At 46.4% G+C, this 20,931-nt stretch overlaps 2 protein-coding genes across 6 annotated transcripts in view; both read right to left on the bottom strand.

The window, feature by feature from the left end:
• Positions 1 to 8,563, bottom strand: part of LOC144158898 (uncharacterized) — a 38,950-nt gene extending 30,387 nt beyond the window's left edge. For 2 of the 5 annotated variants that reach the window (XR_013320195.1, XM_077690080.1), the window contains exons 1-2: positions 8,362 to 8,563; positions 1,219 to 1,286 (exon numbers count right to left, since the gene is read on the bottom strand). The gene's annotated coding sequence lies outside the window, so the exon portion shown is untranslated. Of the gene's footprint in view, positions 1 to 161; positions 1,187 to 1,218; positions 1,287 to 8,361 lie in introns of those variants that run through there. The other 3 variants (XR_013320196.1, XR_013320198.1, XR_013320197.1) reach the window with 3 other exon arrangements.
• LOC144158897 (zinc finger SWIM domain-containing protein 3-like) lies at positions 2,556 to 8,353 on the bottom strand. The gene is made up of 6 exons (XM_077690079.1): positions 7,387 to 8,353; positions 7,057 to 7,289; positions 5,157 to 6,983; positions 4,889 to 5,077; positions 4,712 to 4,820; positions 2,556 to 4,275 (listed from the first exon to the last, which is right to left on the bottom strand). The coding sequence occupies exons 1-6, from the start codon at positions 7,632 to 7,634 to the stop codon at positions 4,203 to 4,205; spliced, it is 2,679 nt and encodes an 892-aa protein (XP_077546205.1). The 5' UTR covers positions 7,635 to 8,353; the 3' UTR covers positions 2,556 to 4,202.
• Positions 8,564 to 20,931: the final 12,368 nt, after the last annotated feature.

Below are 20,931 nucleotides of genomic sequence, written 5' to 3'. Positions count from 1 at the left end.
GGCAGCCGTACTGCTGACGCCGGGCTACGTGCATAACACGTTATGAGCAGCGTGCCAGTCAGGGTTTTCTGCGTGGACAGGGCCTGACTACTTGTGCCAATGGAGAGTTGTGCACCTGTTTTGTTGGTTGCAGTGTTTAGAGGAGCCAAGTTTAGGCTCACCATGATGACGGAGATTGGATGGCTGCTTTTGCTAGCGGTAAGGATGAGGATTTACGGTGAAACTTTCAGCCACTGCGAGGAAAACATCCACTTGAAATGCGGCTACACGCAAATGTAAGATTTTCCTAATCAACAAACTTACTTCACCTTGGGGAATTTGCCTACACTGGTCGATTAACAATTTTCAGCCACATCTGCACCTTTTTGCCAGTTTTCCATTCTGTTTGGCAGTAACAAGCTGTACCTGAGGCTACCTGTGGCTTTCACAGGTGCCTTGTAGGAGTAACGTAGGAGCACTCGAACAAAAAAGCGGTGTCACGAAGATAGTCTTAACTAAGGAACTCAGGTGCGGGTTTTGCTGACACTAACACGAATGACAACAAGCATAATCATTCACGCTGCCATAGGCCATCTTTCGGGCCACTTTATGATTACTGGACCAATAGGTACAAATAGCAGTTCAGAAGGAGAAAACCGGCATTTACCTTAGGAAATATGATATAACGGTGTGGTAAACATTGCCAAGTCACAACTGACAAAGCTCTGAGGTTCGCAAGCCTGTCGAATAGCCCTGCAGCTGGCTAAACAACAACCAGAACACTATTGTCAAAGCACTTGATCTCCCAGGTACGAAGCTGAAATTGAAATCTTGGTCATCTGCTGCCCTAGCATCATTTTGATGCCACTTTAAGTCACTCTCGAGTACACATAACAACCTAGGACAAACCAATTAACGTAGTTATAAATATTCCTAGGTGAAACCTGAAGACAAGAAAACTAGATGCAAGGGCAGCTCTATGAAAAGCGGTAACACGAAGGGCAGCGAGCACAAATTGCACAGCTTCTCTCTCATTAAGTGCACACAAATCGCATACCACATCCTGCCAAGACCTGATGCACCCAGCATAAGCGGTAATTGCACTGTGAACACATCATGGGTCTGCAAGGAAAATTCCAATTTCCAATTACAACATCAGCCATACACAAAAAGTGGTTACCTGCTGCAAATGAGAAACGTCCTAATCGACCCTGTGCAAGCGCGCCTTGGCCTACTCACACATGGCCACGTTGATCAGCGACACCTCCTCGGCAGCTTTGCTCTCACCCAGGGCTTGAAAAGGCACCCTGAAGGCGCCGACAGCAAAAATACGATAATAAAGTGCACACAACTAAAGCACTGTGCCAGTTTGAAGCTTAAGGTAAGCAAAACTTTTAATCTTGAGGCAAACAAGGATGCAGAGGGGTTTTACTACTCTAACATGAAAATTCCCTACTGCACAAGACCAAAAAAAAAGTCAAAAGCTTATCCTATTCAAAAATCTCAAACCTGCTACAGTGAAAGGCTTGGAATGAATAAAACTCTAGGGCAGTGCCTTGAACATGCACACAACATTTTGGGAATTTCTTGCACTATTCATAGCTCAAATGTGTGTTGGCAGAATAAAACTAAACTATGTCACAAACTAGCAATACCATTGCAAAATTTCTTCATAAACACACGCTTGCAGATAGCTAGTATGCCATTCTCCTTTTATCATACTGTTTTATGTGACAGGACACAGCGAAAATGGAACAAGCAGTAAGGCAAATGTGCAGTCTATTAGCTTCATTTTTAGCTCAGACCGAAATGCACTAAATATGCCTATCATGAATATCCCAAGACAAGTGATCACATCAACAATAACGGCAGCATGAAGATATGGTAACGGTCAGTGGCAATGCGAATTGTCTTAAATTGGCCCCACTCCTGCTTTATTTTTTGCCCACATTACAAAATTGCACGACATGCATTTCATACGGGTTTTTGGAAACAGATGTTGTATTAACCTCAACAATTTGCGTTTGGAACAACGCCAATTCCTCCATTATTTCTATTGTTTTCTTTGGAGTTGTCTGACTAGGATCGTTGTATTGTTGAGTTTTGGTTTGCGGACGCACCATAATGCGCAACAACTGTCTGGTATTTGTAATGTCCATACACTAAACTGTGCTCTTAAACGCACGGGCCTATGTAGGAATTTATCACGTCAAAGGGACCTTACAAATGATTTCTGATTCAGTCTCTGTACTCACGCGCGTGTTGTCTGCGGGCTATTTTCCGAAATCTTTGGAAAACATTGCGCCCATGCGGATTTAGTACAAACTGCTTGCTCTCTTTTTTTTTGGTAGTGTCATCTTCGCAGCAGTCACAACAGACACAATGAGTGGAGCCTGGAAGACACTACTACTCTGTCTGGTTAACTCGGACGCTTTCTTTTACTTTTGTTTCTTCTAAAGTGACGCGGTCAGTGCGTTATCTTATCTGAGAATGTAAGCGAAAAACAAGAAAAACGTTGTTACAGCATGAAAGGCGCCAATAAAAAAAAAAAGTAGCGTTTTGCCCTTCCCCCCCTTTGCCTTAAGAGTAATGCTGTACGCACGACGTCGTGCACTCATACCGGAAAAGGCTATACGCACGACGTGACACGCCCGCGCCATCTAGCGGATAACGACGTAACTAACGCGAAAATCCCATGAAATAATAATAACAACAAAAAAACGCTAAAGACTCGATTGGTTCGCGATCGTCCTCTCAGTTAACATCCTACAGTACCTGTGTGTGCGATTATGTTGCCGCGCAAGTACGTTTTGAACATTTCAGCGGTCGGCAAGACTAACTCTATTGGCAGGACCCCCAGGACCCCCCGGGAAACCCCTTTTGTGCTCACATCACAAGTCGCGACGGGAGCGGTCTGTCTGTGTCAAATTTCATCGCTACGACCTGCTACGATTAATCAACGACAGTGACTCTGACTAGATATTCAGCAAAAGCGGCTTGGTGGGCTGGTTAAAAGTCAAGGCATATTGTTGCCTCCCACCGTGAGTTGTGATGCGGGCGTGACATCAACCCCAGCGGTCACTCTTGACATCTGCATCTCGCCTCTCGCGTACTGCGGTCAAAAATTGCCAGTTAGTTGCACTGCGGACACTTCAACTGGCAGGGGCTTTGTAAAAGTTTTCATTGTCGCAGCGCTTGTAGCATAGCAGAAAAAGGTGGTGAAAAAAAAACATTCAATTAAGAACCTGCAGCTGTACGTGTTATGCAGCGTTTTTAATTTTAAACTTTGATATTGGTCAATGACTTCGTTAATGTTTCTAAAGAAAAAGTGGATGAGATAGCCGGCATATTTTTTTCAACAGAAGACACATCCGTCCTATACCTAAAGGCGCAACATTTTTTTTTTCGGCAGGATATTTTGCCAGCACTGTAAAATTCTTAGTCACTTGCCTCACGTACTACTATGACTGCAGTACTTATCCCTAGTGTTAATTTATTTATGGGTGGTATTTATGCCTCACTGTCAGTTCTTCCATGGCCTACGTGGCGCAGCCCAGTGGTTGCTTGCACTTGTTGGGGTCGAGCGCTGGTTCAATCCTGAGCACTTTTGTAGTAACTATAGGTCTAGGTCATGCAGATGTCCTGCTCAGTTGTGTGACTTGTGGGGTCAGCACTGATGTGATACACTTCTTGTATTGGAGTCACTTAGGTGTTAGGTACTAAGAAAATGTTACGAAAAAAGTGCTGCTGATAGCAAAATTCTGCCTGTCAGTAATAGCCTACAGGCTAAAGGGCCGTCATTTTATTTCCTAGAATATATATATTTTCCCAGCTCCCAGCAAAATATACCTACCAGAAAAATGTGTATTGCTACGAGTTTAACCTGGTCGAAATGTGGCCTGGTAATCACGATTCCTTTTTTGTCCGAGTTAACTTGCAGGGATATGACGGCTGTACATTTGGCATCTCTATTTGGCACAAAATGCAACCTTTTCCATGATGCAAGTTGTTTGGTGGTACTGTAATGTTGTGCAATACCAAGAAGCTAAATATTTCACCATGCTAAGACCATGCAGATAGTGTGGATTCTTTTTGTAATGTCGCTTAGTAGCTAGCATTAAAAGGGCTCTGTGCACATGATAAAATTTATTTCTGTACAGCCATACCATACAAGATTATCAAAAGGTGCTCGCATGAATCAAATTTATCCAGTGGCAGAAGACTCAAGGGCATCCAGTGCATTGCGTGCAGTACCACAGCTTCCTTGTAGTTTCCTTGGTAACTCCGGCACACGGCCTGGAATATGTGGAAATGAATGCACAGTGCAGATAATGATGATACAACGCTTATGCAATAACTGGTGCTCCCTTTGTATGCTAAGGCACTGTAAAGTTTTATCTTGCTTTTTTAAAAATAGCTACAGCACGAATATAAAGGACACAGAAAGACGACGGGACGAGCGCCGATCTTGCATTTATCTTGCAAGTATCTTGCACTTAAATTTTCACAATGTTGATGACAATCAGATTACCACTTAGCTACTGTTATGCCTCAGAGATCACTAACATGTGTAATCGTGGAACGAAGGCTTTTCTAAAAATGGAAACAAGAGAACCAGACTACAAGTTAAATGGTTACATCTTTTTCTACAGTTCGCAGAGTTTTTGTGAAGCAGCTTAACATTTGCCATAACACAGAATAGCAATTAAATACTAGGGAAACATGCACTCACCAGTGAAACCATTCCAGGCATTGGTCGCAGCAAACCATGGTAATTTTTCCATCATCTTTCTCCTTGCATAGGCTGCAAGTCCAAAGTTTGTTCTGCTTCTTTACAGCAACTGTGAGAATAAAAAGCAGTGCTTCAGAAAAAGCAAACAATGAAAACAATATTTTATGATTTGCTTACCTGATGAACATAAAAGGGACCATGCATCAGGAGAGAAGTATTTCTTTAGTTTCGGCAAAGATACCCTGCAGTCCAGCAGAGCACTGGGGAGGGCTTCTGGGCGCACTTCAAGGTCTTCCTCCTGCAGAACGTACTCCCCATCCACCACCTTCTGGCAGAGGTTCCTGTCGATGAAGCCTGCCAACAGCACTGGAAAAATAAAATTGCAACGAAAACAAACAAAAGTTAAGATAGATTAAGCACCACAATGCATGTCTGACTGACTTACATTTTGCTCGTGCCTTTTCGGACAGCTGCTTGAATGGCACAGGACTGCCATCATCAACTTCCCTTGCTCGCTTTGCCCGGTTCTGAAGCAGTCTCTTGCAAGGACGACCTCGGCTCTTGACTTGAGGGAGTCTTATTTCACATGAGGAATTAGATGCTGTCATCTCTTGGCTTGCATCTGCTGCCGTTCCAACAGTCGCACTGCTGCTGCTAGTGTGCTGGTTGTCACCAGCGGGCTTATCAATTGATACCTGCAGGACGTGCTTAGAATGCAATGTATCAGCGGGGCAGGCATCTTGCACCTTGGCGTTTCCTGGTACATCATTTTTTTCATCTTCATGATGTGTTAGTGGTACGTCTTCTTGCCTCAGCCATGCAGCATTTACCGACTCTAAAAAAGCCAGTCTCGCTGCAAAGACATCTGGCTGGCAGTCAGCTAGGTTATCCGCGACAGCCTTGAGCGTCCTCATTGCATAGTTGAAGCGTTGATTTCTGTTCATTTTTTCAAAAGAGGGTCCTGGCATGGAGACTACTTGTAGTTCCCCAGAACTGCCTGCTCCAGACCTGGCATCAGCTTCTTGATGGTTCCTTTCTACAGTGCTACCAAGGCACTCAACCTGGTATGACTTGAACCATCGCTTGCTGACAACTTCCTCCAAACAAGGCTCTAAATTGAACCTTGCAGACACAGCAAGCATGTGCCGACAAAGCAGCTTCATTTTAGAGTAGGTGGTACAGCTGCATGAATTGTTCTCAAATGAAACATCATGCCAGATGTCACCAGATGTCGACAATACAGCGTAGGTATGAGCTGACAACTGTTTTATCTGTCGAGGGTCATCATGCAACTTGGCCAGCTCCTCGCTCACTAATTTGCAGGCATACGGTGTAAGTTTCTTGCTGCACTGCTCCTGTACACCTCCACGCACTTCGTGACAGTAAAAGTCACAGGTCTTCAAGAGGGAGGTCTTGTGATGTGCTTCTTGTGACATGCTTGTCGAAGTCTTTAAGAGCCCACGTACCGCTTCATGGAGCTTACATGAAGATGACAAGACATTTTTGATTTTCGCATTATGCGATTCAACACGGTTGGTGGTATTGTTACCTCCTGTAAACTCCCGATCACAGAGGTGCCGCACCCACATGTCAGTAATGCCACCCCAGTTTTTTGTGAAATAGCTGGCAGCTTCTGCACTTGCGTACCTGTCAAATTCTTCCTTTGCCTCGTTGTACGTGCTAGGTGTAGGTGCATGCAGCATCTCGCAAAAGCTGGTCAACAGACGTTCCCGTTCTTCAGGTGACTTGCCAATCTGTGCAGCTGCAGTCTGAAAAGCTCGCTTAACGTGAAACTCGCAGAGCTGCACTACTGGTGAACCTGGGAATGCTGCCTTAACAGCGTTCACCTCAGTGAAATCTTTATCCACTACGACCACTTTTGTGTCTTCCGCTGCAGGATTCTCCTGCACAAATGTCTGCAAGAGTCGCGTGACGACATGCTGCTGTTCTGATGATACGAACGCGTAAGCCACAACATGGCTCAAACCTGAACCGTCTTGCACAACGAGTACAAAAAGGGGCATGCGTAGCTTATTGGTGCAGTATGTTGCGTCAAGGAGGACAACCTCTGGGAAAGATTTAAATGCCTGCTGCATGTGTGGGGTCTGAAGAAACAGGATCTGAAGTTCCTTGTTTTCATCTGTGATAAGAATCACTTTGGCTCCATAGTCCTCTTCGCATTTCCTTAGCTCCTTTATCAACTGCCCTGCTTCATCCTGGCCCCTCGTAGCACATTTTAGGTTGTGGATGTCTTTGGCAATAATAGCTTTTCCTGCACAAACACAAAAGAATAGGCGAACATAAGCATGGTAATAAACTTTGCGGAAAGAAAACTTGTAGCTTACCAGTTTCCTGCCTCAGCTTCTCCACGATGAGGCTAGGCTGGACATTGAGCTCCATTAGTGGCACAACAAAATTGACCTCCTCGGCATTCAGCTGGCGACACTCTGGGTATGTCTTGTAGATTTCTGAGCTTATTTCATGGTTGTGATCCAGATTGATCGCGGTGATTTCTAGTTGTTGGCTGGCCCGGCGGGCCGCCAGGACAACTTTGGCTGGGCACTCTTTCTTCATTGTCCTAAAAGTAAGATAAACGTTTTTAGACGAAAATTTCTCGCACTGCGTCTGGGCACCTCGCTAGATTGACCAGGGCGCGGCATGCACGATGCGCTTACCTTTGATGCGGACGAATCCCAGTCCCCGTCTTTCTGGCTGTTCCACCGTGCTTGCACGCATAGGACACGTTCGCAAACTTCAACTTTGCATCAAGTCTCGTCAGGCCGGCCGAAAGTCTGGCATTAACAACGTCTACAGTCTTGCTTGCTTTCGTTACAAACAGGGTGTTTGTTGTTACTTGAAAGTCTCTGAATTTTTGGTCAAACTCGGCGAAGCTATCGAACTTCGCGCCTTGAAAAACCTCCATGGTGACAGCGACACACACGTGCGACTACAACGCACGTGCTGAAGGTTGTGCCACAGAACAGGGAGGATTTTGTTGTGCGGCGGCTCTATATGTCGTGGTTCAGCCACAGAACAGGGAGGTAAGAGAGGACTAAGACCCGACAAGGGGCAAAAATGTCATTGTGTCTTCTGTAGCTATTTGCTTCACAGAATGTGAATAATTAAAAAAAAAAAAACAGAACGGAAACAAAAATATAACGCAACCTGTACAAAAAATTAAAAAAAAAAAACGCGGTCAGCGTATTAGTTACACCACTATTCGCTAGATGGCGCGGGCGTGTCACATCGTGCGTATAGCCTTTTCCGGTCTGAGTGCACGACGTCGTGCGTACAGCATTACTCTTGCCTTAATAGCGTATTTACGTTACACTCCATCGTTGCGCTTCGACATCGCCGAAATTTATGTCTTATAGTTTTGTGCATAACTAGTCTACAAAGGCTGAGCGCGAGCTCGGCTGATAGCCTGTGCATTCGTTGTACTGCTTGTACCGTTTCAACAGTTTTCTTTAACGTTTCTTTAACGAGAAATGTAATGTCAAAAGTTTGCAAGCCCAAGCATGTACTTCTTTACAAATCGTAGCGCTGGGCACCGGCGTGTGCTGCGCACAGAATTTGCCAAACTGCGGTACTGTGCAGTGATAGCTCATTAACGACGAGCGCAATAAACTACTACTTATCACACTACTAACCTCCTTTCTTGGTGCCGAGTCGTTTCCGGACGCTTCGGGAACCGTGGCAGTTTTCACGCATACAGAGGCTTTAGCAAGGTATTTTGAGGATGCATTTAAAACACCATCTACATAATTACTCTCTCAAAAGCATTTTTTTTGCTTAAACAACCTTACAAACGCAAGAGAAACTCACTGGTACGACCAACGTGACAAGAGGTTGTTTGTGTTTGAAATTGAATTAAAGCGACAAAGGATCCCCTGGCGGTGCTGAAAACTACTACCGCAAACACATAAACTAAAGAGTAAAATATTTCCACAAAATAAAAAGTAAAAAAGTGTTTAAAAGCCAGTTTTCTATTAAATAAAATAACTTACTTATTTACGTGCAATTATTAACGGCTTATTATCTTTTTTTTTGAGTGACCGCTGCCCGCGCTCATTCACACCGGGCCGTTTCCCACGAGGGCCACGAACTGTTGCAGCCATGGTTGCAGCCCACCCCGCTGCAAACATACGCCGAAATACTCGCCCACTACAGGAACGAGCGTCGCAAATACCCATTCCCTCACCAGAACCTCTCTCGTGATGAAGCTACTACCTTCCGGCGGCTACAGAGTACTCCTACCCACATAACACCCTGCTACATGCCATGTATCCCACCCTATACCCTGCCACATGCAAATCCTGCCCCCAACCAGGCACCCTGTTCCACATTGAATGGGAGTGCCAGCAATCCCCTTCCCTCACCCCTAACCCCAACCCTACCTATGAATCATCTTGACGAAACAGCGTAAAAAACGGGGACACTAGGAGAGAAAGACAACAGGACGACGCTGTGAGCAGTGGGTGGAGCTGCTGACCAGCTCCGACCTTCCACACCAGCGACGATTGGTGGAGAGGGCACGGATGGCCAGCATAGCCCAAGGCATCCCACACTAAGGAAGCCTCCCACCGGGCGGGTGCCCTAACATAGTTTATTCATCATCATCATTGAGTGACCGCGCGGTGCGCGCTTTTTGTCTCGTACACCACGCGCGTGGTACGAGACGCTGTGCGGCACAGCGAGATTGGAAAAAATAGAGGCGATTGTTATGGAGGTGAGAGCTTACGCTCGCGAAAAATTATATAACGTTGTAAGCACAAAATCGGACGCGTCGAGTTTTTGCTTGTCGCAAGCATTGCGGGCATCTGCCGGCGGCTGCAACTCGTTGCTACCAGGGGATTTTCCAGCACGTACTACAGGGAGGTTTTTTTGAGGTGTGCTAAATGCAAAATGCTTGCAGGTAACGTGAATCGAATGTCTTCGAGCAGAAACATTGCTTGCATGCCTTCCTCGGCTTTGAGGGTGCCGTAGTGGAGGGCTGCGGATTAATTTGGACCACCGATGGTGTGTAACACGTACGCGCAGCACCGCGCCTCTATCTGGAAAGCAGCTGCTGCGGCCGGGATCGCACCCCCGTCCTTGGCCTTAGCAGCTCACCGCCTTAGACACCGCGGGGGGCGAAAGATTACTTCACGCACACTTATAAATAAATTTTTGAGAAAACGATTGACGATATTGAATATACAACTGTAAATGAAGCTTCTAATCACAACTCCAGTTGATACAGAACTTCCAGTTGTGCTAAGAAGCTAACTACTCTACTTTTTATAATTGCCTGTAAACCAATAGCACCGGACAATATATTTGACCAATAGATATCTCCTATTGGTCTATTAGGCTGATACAACCAATAGCTATTGGTTTATTAGACCAATAGCACCAATTCCAATTGTCATTGGACCAATACATGTCACTCTATCAAACCAATAGATTTTGTATTGCTCCTAGAGATACTTAAATAGAACCTATAGGACCAATACATTATTTTTATTGGAACAATACAAATTTATATTGGAATTTTTGCTAGCTTAGCTACACACGCACACACAGGCGCACACGAAATGTGTTGCAAATTCCTAAAAAAATCAAAGCTTGCACTGAATCGCGCGCAAGGCATGGACCATAGCGGAGCTGGAGGATTTCTTTCTATGTAAGCACCGAAGGCCACACCACAACGCATTGTATTAGGTTCATTTATTTTCCCGTTCCGTCGTCTCCTTTCACTGGTTGGTTGGTTAATTGCCTTAGACCATATGGCGCATACCCACGCGGGAAATTGGCCAAGAAGCTTTGTACCTAATCATGATGTGACCTATATTATCTTGGATCTCAAAATTTAGAAAAGGAAATACACCCATCTATATCGTCGTCTTCCTCGTGCATGACTGGCAGGCCCGGATCGTTCTGTCCGCAGGCTTTCCCATTTCTCCCCAAGTGGAACGTACGTCAACACGCGGCAGAATCGGCCGCGACCGGCTTCGCGAACTAAGCGTCTGTATAGCGCGATTTGTGTTGCGCTCCCCCCTTGAGGTATGGACGCATGTGATGTCTTCTTGATATTTTTTAAAGCAAAGCTTTAGTGCTTTCGTCCGGAGCTTCTTCGTCTTTGCAGGAACCAGCATCAGCACCATCAGCAGCACGGGCGTCGCGTGGCAACTTTTTTTTTTCTCCAAAACTTAGTTTCCTAAATCGGACACATTAGCCCCAGTAAAGCTCCCGATCCTGGCAAATCCCCCAAGTGGGTATGCGCAACAAACACAGAAACAACGACAACAACAACCACAACAGCCGCGCGCTGGGCTCGGGCAAGGCTTGCGGCGCCATTTTATCGCCAGCTGTCGAGGTGAGTGCCACGCCATCATTCTCTCCTGACCTCGCCGAACGCGTCTCAGGTGGGCCGCCTTGACGGTCTGCCCGGTCGGTCGGTCGGCTAGCAGCCAGGTTTGCCTGGCCCTGAGGCCTACTAGCAGAGCTACCTCCCTCCGTTTTTCGCTAGGGTGCGTCGCTTCGCTGCCGTCGTCTGATGACTGGCTTTCGAGCTCGTCACGCTCGGTAGGCCTAATTTTGTTCCGCGCTCCCTAAGGCAGCTGACGTGTCGCAAGGCGGTCGTTGGAAGTTTTGCAAATGCCGTTTGTGGTGAATGTCTAAGTCGAGTGTCGTACTTAAATTGTTTTCGGTGCCCGAAAATCGTGTGTTTTATGAACTATGTTTTTGGTTGGTGGATTTTCTCGCTGCGGCAGCAGCGGCAGGTAGCCGTGACGTGCGTTTACCACTATCGCCCAGTTATATCCCGTCAAAATTTGTAGTATATGCATGCATATGCACCCACGGCCCTCGCTTTTCAAGCGTTTGCGAAAATTTCGCTAATATATCCGTTCCAGTCAGGTCTGCCTGCGGGTTTCGCACGCGAACGTGCCTCGCTCGCAGCTCGTTGCGGCCGTGCCGCGCACCACCGTGCAGTTTTTGAGGCGGGACACTTGCTCGCCACTAGGGGCTTGAGAGATGCAGATTTTGGCGCCTGATGCGCAATATGTAGAGGAACGCGCGTTGACTGATTGCAATTGGATCTTGTTGCTTGATTTAATTTGTTGACTATTGTAATTTACAATATTTGTTTAGCATTTTGTCAAGCCTCTGGTGGTTCTCATTTGTTCGCCTTTGCTCTACTCGGGTACAGGCTAAGAAGGGCAATAGCTCATGTGTGTATAACTCCGCCGATACGATGGCCCCGGATGTCAGCGCGCGCGCGCGTTTTTGAAAGGAGATTGCTCTTGATGAATGACATCGTCTGCTCTTTCTAGCGTAATGTGTCGTCGATGCAGTAATTTTTCATCCGATTAAGAACGAGAAATCACTGAGATGACTCGCGCCACGTTCGAAATACCAGCATTAACGCACTCTTTGTCACACGGCGGTACAGCCGGCTGCGGTGAACTGCCGTTGTCGTTCCTAAGTATATTTGTGGGTACACTGTAGGGATGTCTACTTGAGAGAGCTGCAAATTTCTTCGCCAAGTGAAGTGGTTGTACACTGAAATTCTCGCTTTATTCGAATAGTTAGATGGCTAAATAAGTGATTTGCTGTTCATTTTCTGTGTGTTAATGTGTGTCTTATGTGAACTATGGCATCTCCAATGGCGACTCATATGGGAAACTGGGGCTCATGCGATACTGGGCAATTTTTGGCTGGAGAAAGAAATTTTTGGCTTGTTTGCTAATGCGTGTTTTTTTTCTTGCCATTTTTCAGGCGGTTTTTCAAGGTAAGCCATGAAGTGCTCAACTAGCTGCTGTGTTCGAATTTTTCTTCTTGTTACGTTTATTTCACTTAGCCTTATAACACACATCATAATTTTATTCACAATATGCAAGAAAATTAGTGTCACCTACAGTTTAATGTAATACTTTTGCCGGAATATTTCCGTGGTTTGTGGAGCATGCATTATTCTCTATTTTTCCTAGTGAATGGTCACAGTCTTCTGCGGTTGCTCGCTGCAATTTTGGTATATCTGCGGGTAAATCTTTAACAGCAGTTGTTGGTGTCGGTTTTTGTGCAAGGTCTACTCTATTACATGATGCATAGTTTTGATAATTGCAAGAGTGTGCCCTCACTAACGGTATCAGCCGAAGAAGCTGAATATTTAAAAAAAGAGCTGATGTTGAATTGTGCCACCAGCTGGTCTTTTTACTTTACGTTTTACAGCGCATGCCCTGACCTTGATTTTCCTTAAAAAATTTATTCATTTAACTTAATGTTGCTAGTCCCACTGTGCGTTTTGTCCTACTTTCTCCTAATTTACGCGTCTTCAAGGCTGGGTTCTATCATTCTTCAAAGTACTTAACCAACGTCAAAAACTGATTACTTGCTAAAAATTGACTTTTCATTGATCCAGAGGGCTTAAAATGTTTTGAGCCCCGAAAATGGTTTCGAATTGTAGTTGTCAGTAGCATCGCTGCCTTTCAAATACTTGAACTTCCACTGAGGAGGTTATGGATCTGAAAAAATAAGCAGCCTATATGCCTACATGCATTATGAAAGCACCTGGTAACATGTTTCTCCACAGCTTAACTATACACCTCCTCCTTGCTTTAATTACTCAAATAACTTAAAAATAAGTAAAAATTAGCTGCAAAATATGCATTAGCCATCACTGGTATCGCAATGCCAGCTTTTGCGCTTTCTTAGCAAGTTGCAAAGAGGAAGCAAGGGTCTATTCGTTTCACCTGCACCACGTGAACCAGTTCAGGCGGTGTGGCACTTCGCCGCTCGTTTCAGTGGTGCAGCTCGCGGCACCTGAACCGCGCCGTTCGATTTACCGGTGGTGCCTACGGGTGCAGGACGAGTTCACGGCTTTGCCTGCTCTCCCTGCCGAGAAGGTGCAGAAGCAGACGAAAAAAGTGCAGGGCTGGTTCCGCCATCTTGCACCGCTGTGAACTGGTTCAAGAGGTGCAGGCTGAATCGAATAGATCATTCAAGTTTCACCAAGTTTCTCTCACGATGGCAGTTGGCTAAAAACTATACGAGTAGTCGAAAGTACTAACCAGTCCTAATCTTGCCGTCTGACACCTGTTGGTTTCGCTGCCCCAGATAAATTATTTCCCACTATTCGGTCAAGTTAACACCTGTCAAGAGCTGTAAGCGTGGTACAAAGTGGTCAGCATTCCTCGCAGCTCTGGTCCGCAGCTTCTTCTGCAGTCACAGTAATCATTTTGTTAGCCACTTCATTCTGCCAGGAGCGCTTGTTCATAACACGGTGTAAATCAGACCTTCTTAAGCATTCCGTGTCGGATTTAATGGGTTCACCTCTATCTCTAATAAGGGGTTCTGATTGCTCATTTAGCTTTCTTGGTTGAGTGGGAAAGAGATGGCTGTGGAAATGCGCCACACGGCAGCGCAGCAGTCGTGAGCTCAGGGCCCAAAGCCTGAAGGCTCTTGAAAGCGGTTTCAAAAATATTTCACTGGCATTAAGCGTACAGAAGCTATCCTGCAACATCTAGCTTTATTTATGCTACTATATTTTATATGGCGTCAACTTTGATCTAATGTAGTGACCTTAACCAGAAGTGTTTCAGTATTAGTGTAGGGAGCGTATATATTCTGACAAGAATGTAAAGAGCATTCCTGGTGTGTTCTATGAAGTAATCGGTGTGTAGGACAAAAAAACGTAAATAACATTTATGGTGTCTGTTCTAGGAAGTACTCGGTGTGTACGACTGCACAAGGCACAAATGCCCGATTTTTAAACCCTCCTCTGCAAGCATTCATGTCGTGATGGTCAGCGTTAGCTTATTCTAGTAACGTTGGTGATGGTATCATCCCAACCCTGCACTTGTGGAGGGTCCCTTCCGGGCACCAACAACCCATGAATTTTATTTTTAAAATTCACGCTCCGTGCAAATGTCCTATCACATGCGCTCATAATTATCTTAAATATGGGTTCCTGGAAGAAGGGCTACGACATGTCAAGGCTAATATAAATGGGGTGAAAAAATTGGTACCAAAATTTCACACCCTAGCTGGATATAACCAGCAAACCTAAGAGTATAACACATGTGGATGGTCCGCGGGCAGCTTCCCGGGTGTTGTAGTGTCTGTGCCTTCTTGTCTGCACGGCATTATTTTCGTGTGTTGGAGGGCGGAGCTAGACAATTGCTTTTCTTGGGTTTCATAACAAAAAAATTGGCCGCGTATCTGCTCCTTTCGTTGCAAATGCCGTCAAAAGACGATAGTCTTTATCGGCTTTTGCGAAGAAAATGCCTCCCTTCGCTTTCCCGCTCACCTCTCATGTTGTTCCTCTTGCGTCGCGCTCCTCCCAAGGTAAAGCCGCCAAAGGTTTGCTAAAATCATTTATATTTCCCGCGTTCCACTGCTCCAAACCGGGTGACTCGATGCGAACGCTGCCGTACGGCGAAGACGCGCGTTAATCGAGGCGCCCTACTTCAGCGTTTATAGAACCGCGTTTCCCTACTCCACGTGCGTTGCAAGCAGAACGTGGAACCTACCTAGTGGAACCTTGAGTAACTGTTGCCGGTTGATTTCTTAAAATGGCCCCAGAAGCTATAGTGGCGCGGGCGACAGCAGGCGACGGCGGAGTGAATTCTTTTTCTGCAGTTGATGAAGTATTTAATTTCGCAAATTCAAGCATGTTTGATTTTTTTATGAAGGAATACTGCAAATATCACTTCTGTATTGATTTGTTGTCTCATATTTGCGTAATGTCTGGTTCTTCTTCAACAATGTTGACAAGTATGAACATTCCACCGGACATAGACGGGTAGATTTAGCTATGACTATATAAGACTATTGCGCAGGCATTGTTTTGCTTTGGCCGGGTGGATGAATCGGGTCACAGACAGACAGACGGACAGACAGACAGACATACAGACAGACCAAAATTTGTGGGTTTAGGTAGCCCAAGAAAGACTATCGTCTTTAAAAGACGTTTCATTAACTGAGAACCCGCGTTGCGTCTGGCGTCTCCATGTTCTCGGGCACAAGACACCCGAGTCAGGGGCGCGTTCGTGCTCTTGAGGAGCTCGGATTCTCGGCGCGGCCGGGGCAGTGAATTGCAGTCGTTCTGCGCGTCTTCGGGCGGAAGCTTCGGAGGTGTTGAATGGCTAAGGGCCCCGTGGCCGACCGTTCCCGTTTCTCGGTGGAGAGAGTTCTTGGAATCGTCGGAGCTAGCTTACACTTGCACTCGCCTTCTTTGGCGGCAAATGCTGGGTCCAGGCGCATGCGCTCAGTGTCTTGCTGGGTCCTGCCTGGGTTTTTTAAATGCAGAGCATTTCAGTAACTCACGATGTCACCCGCGTTGACGTCCGTAGTCCGCACCGTCGTTGTCCTACTATATAAAAAAAATACCATCCGGCGCCCGGTTTCGATCCCTCGACCCTGGAGGGCGGAACGCAATGTACATGGTGCTCTACCCACTGCGCCACAAAGCCGACACAAAATGGGACGCTACGAACACGCCTTATATCGTTGACTCATTCAAATTACTGCTGACGAGCGCTCTCTCGTCAGCAGTTGCCACAAGTGCAACAACATTAACGTAACGCAAGCTACTTAACGTCGTGCGCCCCCGGAAATGCTCTGCATTTGATCGTGCCCCTCGCGAGGGGGATGTTTCACTGCGCCTTCTCTCGGTCGCGGGACCCGTGGCGCCATCTGGCGGAGGCACGGCACAACTCGTAGCACTTTGAAAAGATGCGGCGCCAGCCAGCTGTGTGTGTGCGTACCGCACTTGTACAAATGGCGAGTGCATTGGCTGCTGTCCACAGAGCAAAGCATTCGTGCAAGTAAGCCGTTGCAGTCAGTCAGTCAGTCAGTTAGTTAACAACTCCACAAGAATTTGCGTTTCTTGCTTTGTAAACAAAGCGAAACACGCAAGAATGACGAAATTTTTAAAATGTTCTCAAGTATGTCCCAACTCGTTCAACCGAAAATATTATTGGGCGTACTCTTTGAGCGTTCTGTGCATTCCAGAGAAATTAACGGATTCATTAATAGTGTAGCCTGAACGACGCGTACTTGCTTCTTTTTTGTTTACTACACGAAATTTTCGACCAACGAGAGGCTAACAGCTTTGCTGTAAAAAGAGAACATAGCATACATTTTTCAGTACACAGCTGGGCTTTCTTATCTAGGGGGTGTTACCTAGGGCAGCTGAGCGCAGCCACGTTATTGGGATATGCCAAATCCTGATAGGGTGGTCCTGCTCAAGCAGCCCTAGCCAACACCCCCTAGATAAGAAAGCCCAGCTACGTACTGACATAGCACAAATACTAATCAAATGAGCAAGCTTCGACTACCGAAGGGAACTGCTTTTCTATGACAAATTAACGCGGTGTATTTTTCTAATTGTGATGTTGACTTGAGCTCTAATACTTGTCTTTATTTTCCAGCGTTCGTGCCCGAGTTTCGTTTCTGAGTACTTTGCAGTTCCTTGATCTTTCCGCAGTGAGTATCGAACTACTTTTTGGTGCTTCCGTCATGCTACCTGTTGATCTTACCCAATCTGGTGTCGTGCCTGCGGAACTGCACAAAAAGATCACCACTGATCACTATACTTGCATTGGGAAATCTTAGTGAAATTTTTTGCGATAAATTGAGTGAGAACATGTGAGATAAGCGTATGTGTGCAATAAAGGCCACCCTCTGTATTATGGTTAAGTGAACAGCGTCGTTGCAAAGTCAGCAAAGTGAGGCACAACATTTTGATTGATTGATTTTAGGGTTTAACGCGCCGACGCAACGCAGGCGATGAGGCGCGCCGTAGTGGAGGGCTCCGGATTAATTTTGACCACCTGGGGATCTTTAACGTGCGCCGAAATCTCGTACACACGGGCGTTTTTGCTTTTCGCCTCCATCAGAAAAGCGGCCGCCGCGGCCGGGAATCGAACCCGCGACCTCGTGCTCAGCAGCGCAACGCCTTAGCCACTGAGCCACCGCGGCGGGTGTGAGGCACAACATCCTCTGTAATTGAAAGGCTGTTTTGTGTGGGTGCATTTAAAAGCAGTTTTTGCAGTGATCCACATACGTAACTTCCGCTCACCGTTTCGACATGCTCTGGTTCTCGTGCCTGCTTCTGTCGCATTGTTGTCTGCTCTGCTTTTGTGCTTGCTTCGTTATCACAGTGGTTTTTGCTTGCCTCCATGTTCCCCCCTCGTCCCGCTTCCCTGTGCCTCCCATTCACTCAGTTGCTGCGGTGGCCAACCACTGCAACGGGGGCTTAAGTGCTGGGCTCTGAAAGTAAAGGGCTGGAGACGACGCGAGGCATTCCGTGTCTATGAGGAGCACCTGGGGACCTCTGAAATGTACTCTCGCCCCACAATGGTCTCACCTCATCTCACACTGGCCACAAATTTAGTATACTTGGGGGGGGGAGGGGTTCAGCCTTAGTGTCAGCAAGAGCTGGTCGAAACTTTTATGATTATTCCTTAGTGTGGAGCAGGGGGTAGCACTCGTGTGGAACTACTTTACGTCTGCGTTTAGTACATGAGTGGTGGGAAGGAGGGTTGTTTCACCTGTGCCTGCGACATTTAAGAAAAATGAATTCAGTAAGGGAATTTTGTCGAACAGTGGCAGGTCTAGTTGCCACACCTGTTTGGCGACACTTTTTGCGTTTTGTGGTCGTGGCAGGTGGGGCCAGTTGTATTCTTTGCTTTGAGCTTTTGAAAAGCCAATGCTGTCTTAGGCGTCCAGAAGGCGGGTTGTCTTGGCATGCTTCCAGTATTCTGTTGTGTGGATCGGTGGGCATGACGAGCACGTACTTAGACTTTTCAAGTGCCAATGGTATGCCGAGGTGTCGGAAATTTGGTTTTGGTTGCGGGCTTCCAGCGTTGTCTCCGAGGCTGGTGGGAGTGACAAGCTTGTACTCTGTCCTCCTTGCATCAAAGTTCTGCTATACGAGGACAAAGGACAAAGTTTGAGGCAGAATGCAGGCAAGTTGCTTTAGGAAGCCCTGTGATGGCGACGTGGTTTTTTTCGAGGGGGTCAATCTTGTTATGTGGCTTGGTTGTTGCTGTGAATTAGTATGCTGCTGGGAGACTGAGTATGTTCATGCTTGAACTGGAAATCTTGCCTTCTTCACCAGGGTGGGGTGGTGGTACGGGCAGAGGTTCTTGGATGGGGAAATATTTCCCAAGTGTTTCCTAGCACACTCATAGACAAACCTTAATGGCCTTGCGATTCTTCACAACCATGAAAGGTCTGCAATCGACAGATATGCAATTATTTGCTACTCTTGCTCACGGATGGCTTAGTTAATTTTTGGTAGTTTTTTCTACCGTGGCATCAGCAGTGGATGGCCGTCATGTAAAATGGAATACCCATGTAAAGAAGCAGTGAAATGTAAGCAGTGGAATATTGATGTAAAGAATAGCAGGAGTAATGGTTAGGTTTGTGAAACAAGGTTTCTGGATCAAGGAACAAAGTGGAGTACAAAGGAAAGCTTTAAACGATACCCACAACAATTGCCCATGCGGCGTCACTTAAATACACACCCGTGGCTCTACAAAGAGTGAAACAAGAGATTCTTCCAACCATTACCTGGAATTCGCGGGGACGGCGTCCCGAACGCAGCAGCGTCGGCCACGGCTGGGCTAGAGGGCGGACGCCACCGCTGTAGCCCGGCCGTGCGTCGGCAGAAAGAAAACAGATAGGAGTCTTTTGAAGGGTGATACGGCAGAACCTAACCGTACTGACGTGCTAGTTCGTGGCTGTACCACCGCGCGACACAAGCACAGACACCGAAATATTTCGGAATGTGCGCTGAGTGATTCCCATATATAGCGATTTAAACTAGCTTGTTTAGTAAGTGAGAATTGTGAGAAAGCTGAGGGAACTTTTATATTCTCTATTTATCAGAACCCGTTGCTGCTTACACCTTTTGTAATAGCTCTTAAAACGCAACCGAATTGATATTCACTAGTTCAGAAAACGGAGCCCCATTCGTGGAAGCACTGAGCAAAAGGTAGCGTTTCTGTAGCGGCCCGACGTCTGTATGTGGTCTGTACATTTTGTTTTTTTCCGCCCTGCAAATCAATCCTTAGTATCTTTTCCATACGACCACTTAGTTACGTCGAGTCCCAGGAGGTGCTGTCGAAGAAGTTAATCAAGCCGTGCGAAGGAAACACGCAATGGACGCGAAGCTGCGCCAAAACAGGCCCAAAACAAACGTCGCTAAAGCACACAAGGCCGTCCCGCCGACGTGCCTGCCAGTGTGCTCATGCGCCTGCGCGCTTGGAACGCTGGGTAACCATTCGCTGCGCCATCCACACTGCTGCTGAATGAAAACCATCCACCCCCTCTTCAGCCGCGTTAGGAGTTTCTTGTCGCGCACGCCACGAAGGACCAGTTGGCTGGTAGTCACAAAGCTTTACTTTAACAGAAATAGACTTGGGCAGGGCATGTAGTGAGATGAAAGGAAAACCGGTTGATAAGCAGGGTAACAGAGTGGCTACCGAGAAATGGTCTCGAAAGGGAAGGCCATTTATGGAGGGGCGGAAGAAAATTTGGAGGCAAAGGATGGGATAGTCTTCAGTCGGGAAGGCCAACATCCTGTGGTAAACCGAAATAGTCTGTTCTTGATAATAATGGTGTGAAAATGTTTGATACTTTACGGCCTTCTGAAGTGCAGATATGGACATTAAATAAGCGCTGAAGTAATTTGTGATCATTGCGGGTTTACGAGCTCAAATTGTAGTCTTGAGTCTCTAGGCCATATTGCGACAACTCTCGCTACGTCTAAGTGACTTGCTTTCCTCCTCTGGGCATCCTACTTGCCAATTTCCTATGACGCTTCGTATGACGTTCCCTAGATGGCTTGGCCTGACTTAACTGCATGGCTCGCTTGCCCTCTGACACAATCAGTCAGCCGATCATTCATTTAGTCTGCCAGCCGCCGGCTGGTCGTCGCAATTCATTCGCTCAGTTGCTACTAAGCCCTGATACGTTTGTGCCTGGTAGAATGGGACTTCAGTTTGTTAGTTTGTAGAATATGCTAAGTCCAAGTAGCTCCACACAAGCGCACATGTGACGCTTCGCTGACTGCTACGCTAGTTGAAAAATTATAAGGATAATATAAAGGTGGGAGAAGAGTAGCGAAGTGAATATATGTACTTAAAAATAAAATCAACCTAAGCATTGAATGTACAGGTCCGCGCAGAAGTAAACGGAGCACGGGAGTGGTGGCGGAACTGCATCGC

This window comes from Haemaphysalis longicornis, unplaced genomic scaffold (genome assembly GCF_048455015.1).
Source record: "Haemaphysalis longicornis isolate Haplotype H1 unplaced genomic scaffold, Haemaphysalis longicornis Haplotype H1 scaffold_10, whole genome shotgun sequence".
Lineage (NCBI taxonomy): Eukaryota > Metazoa > Arthropoda > Arachnida > Ixodida > Ixodidae > Haemaphysalis > Haemaphysalis longicornis.
This window is presented reverse-complemented; position numbering and strand designations above follow the sequence as displayed.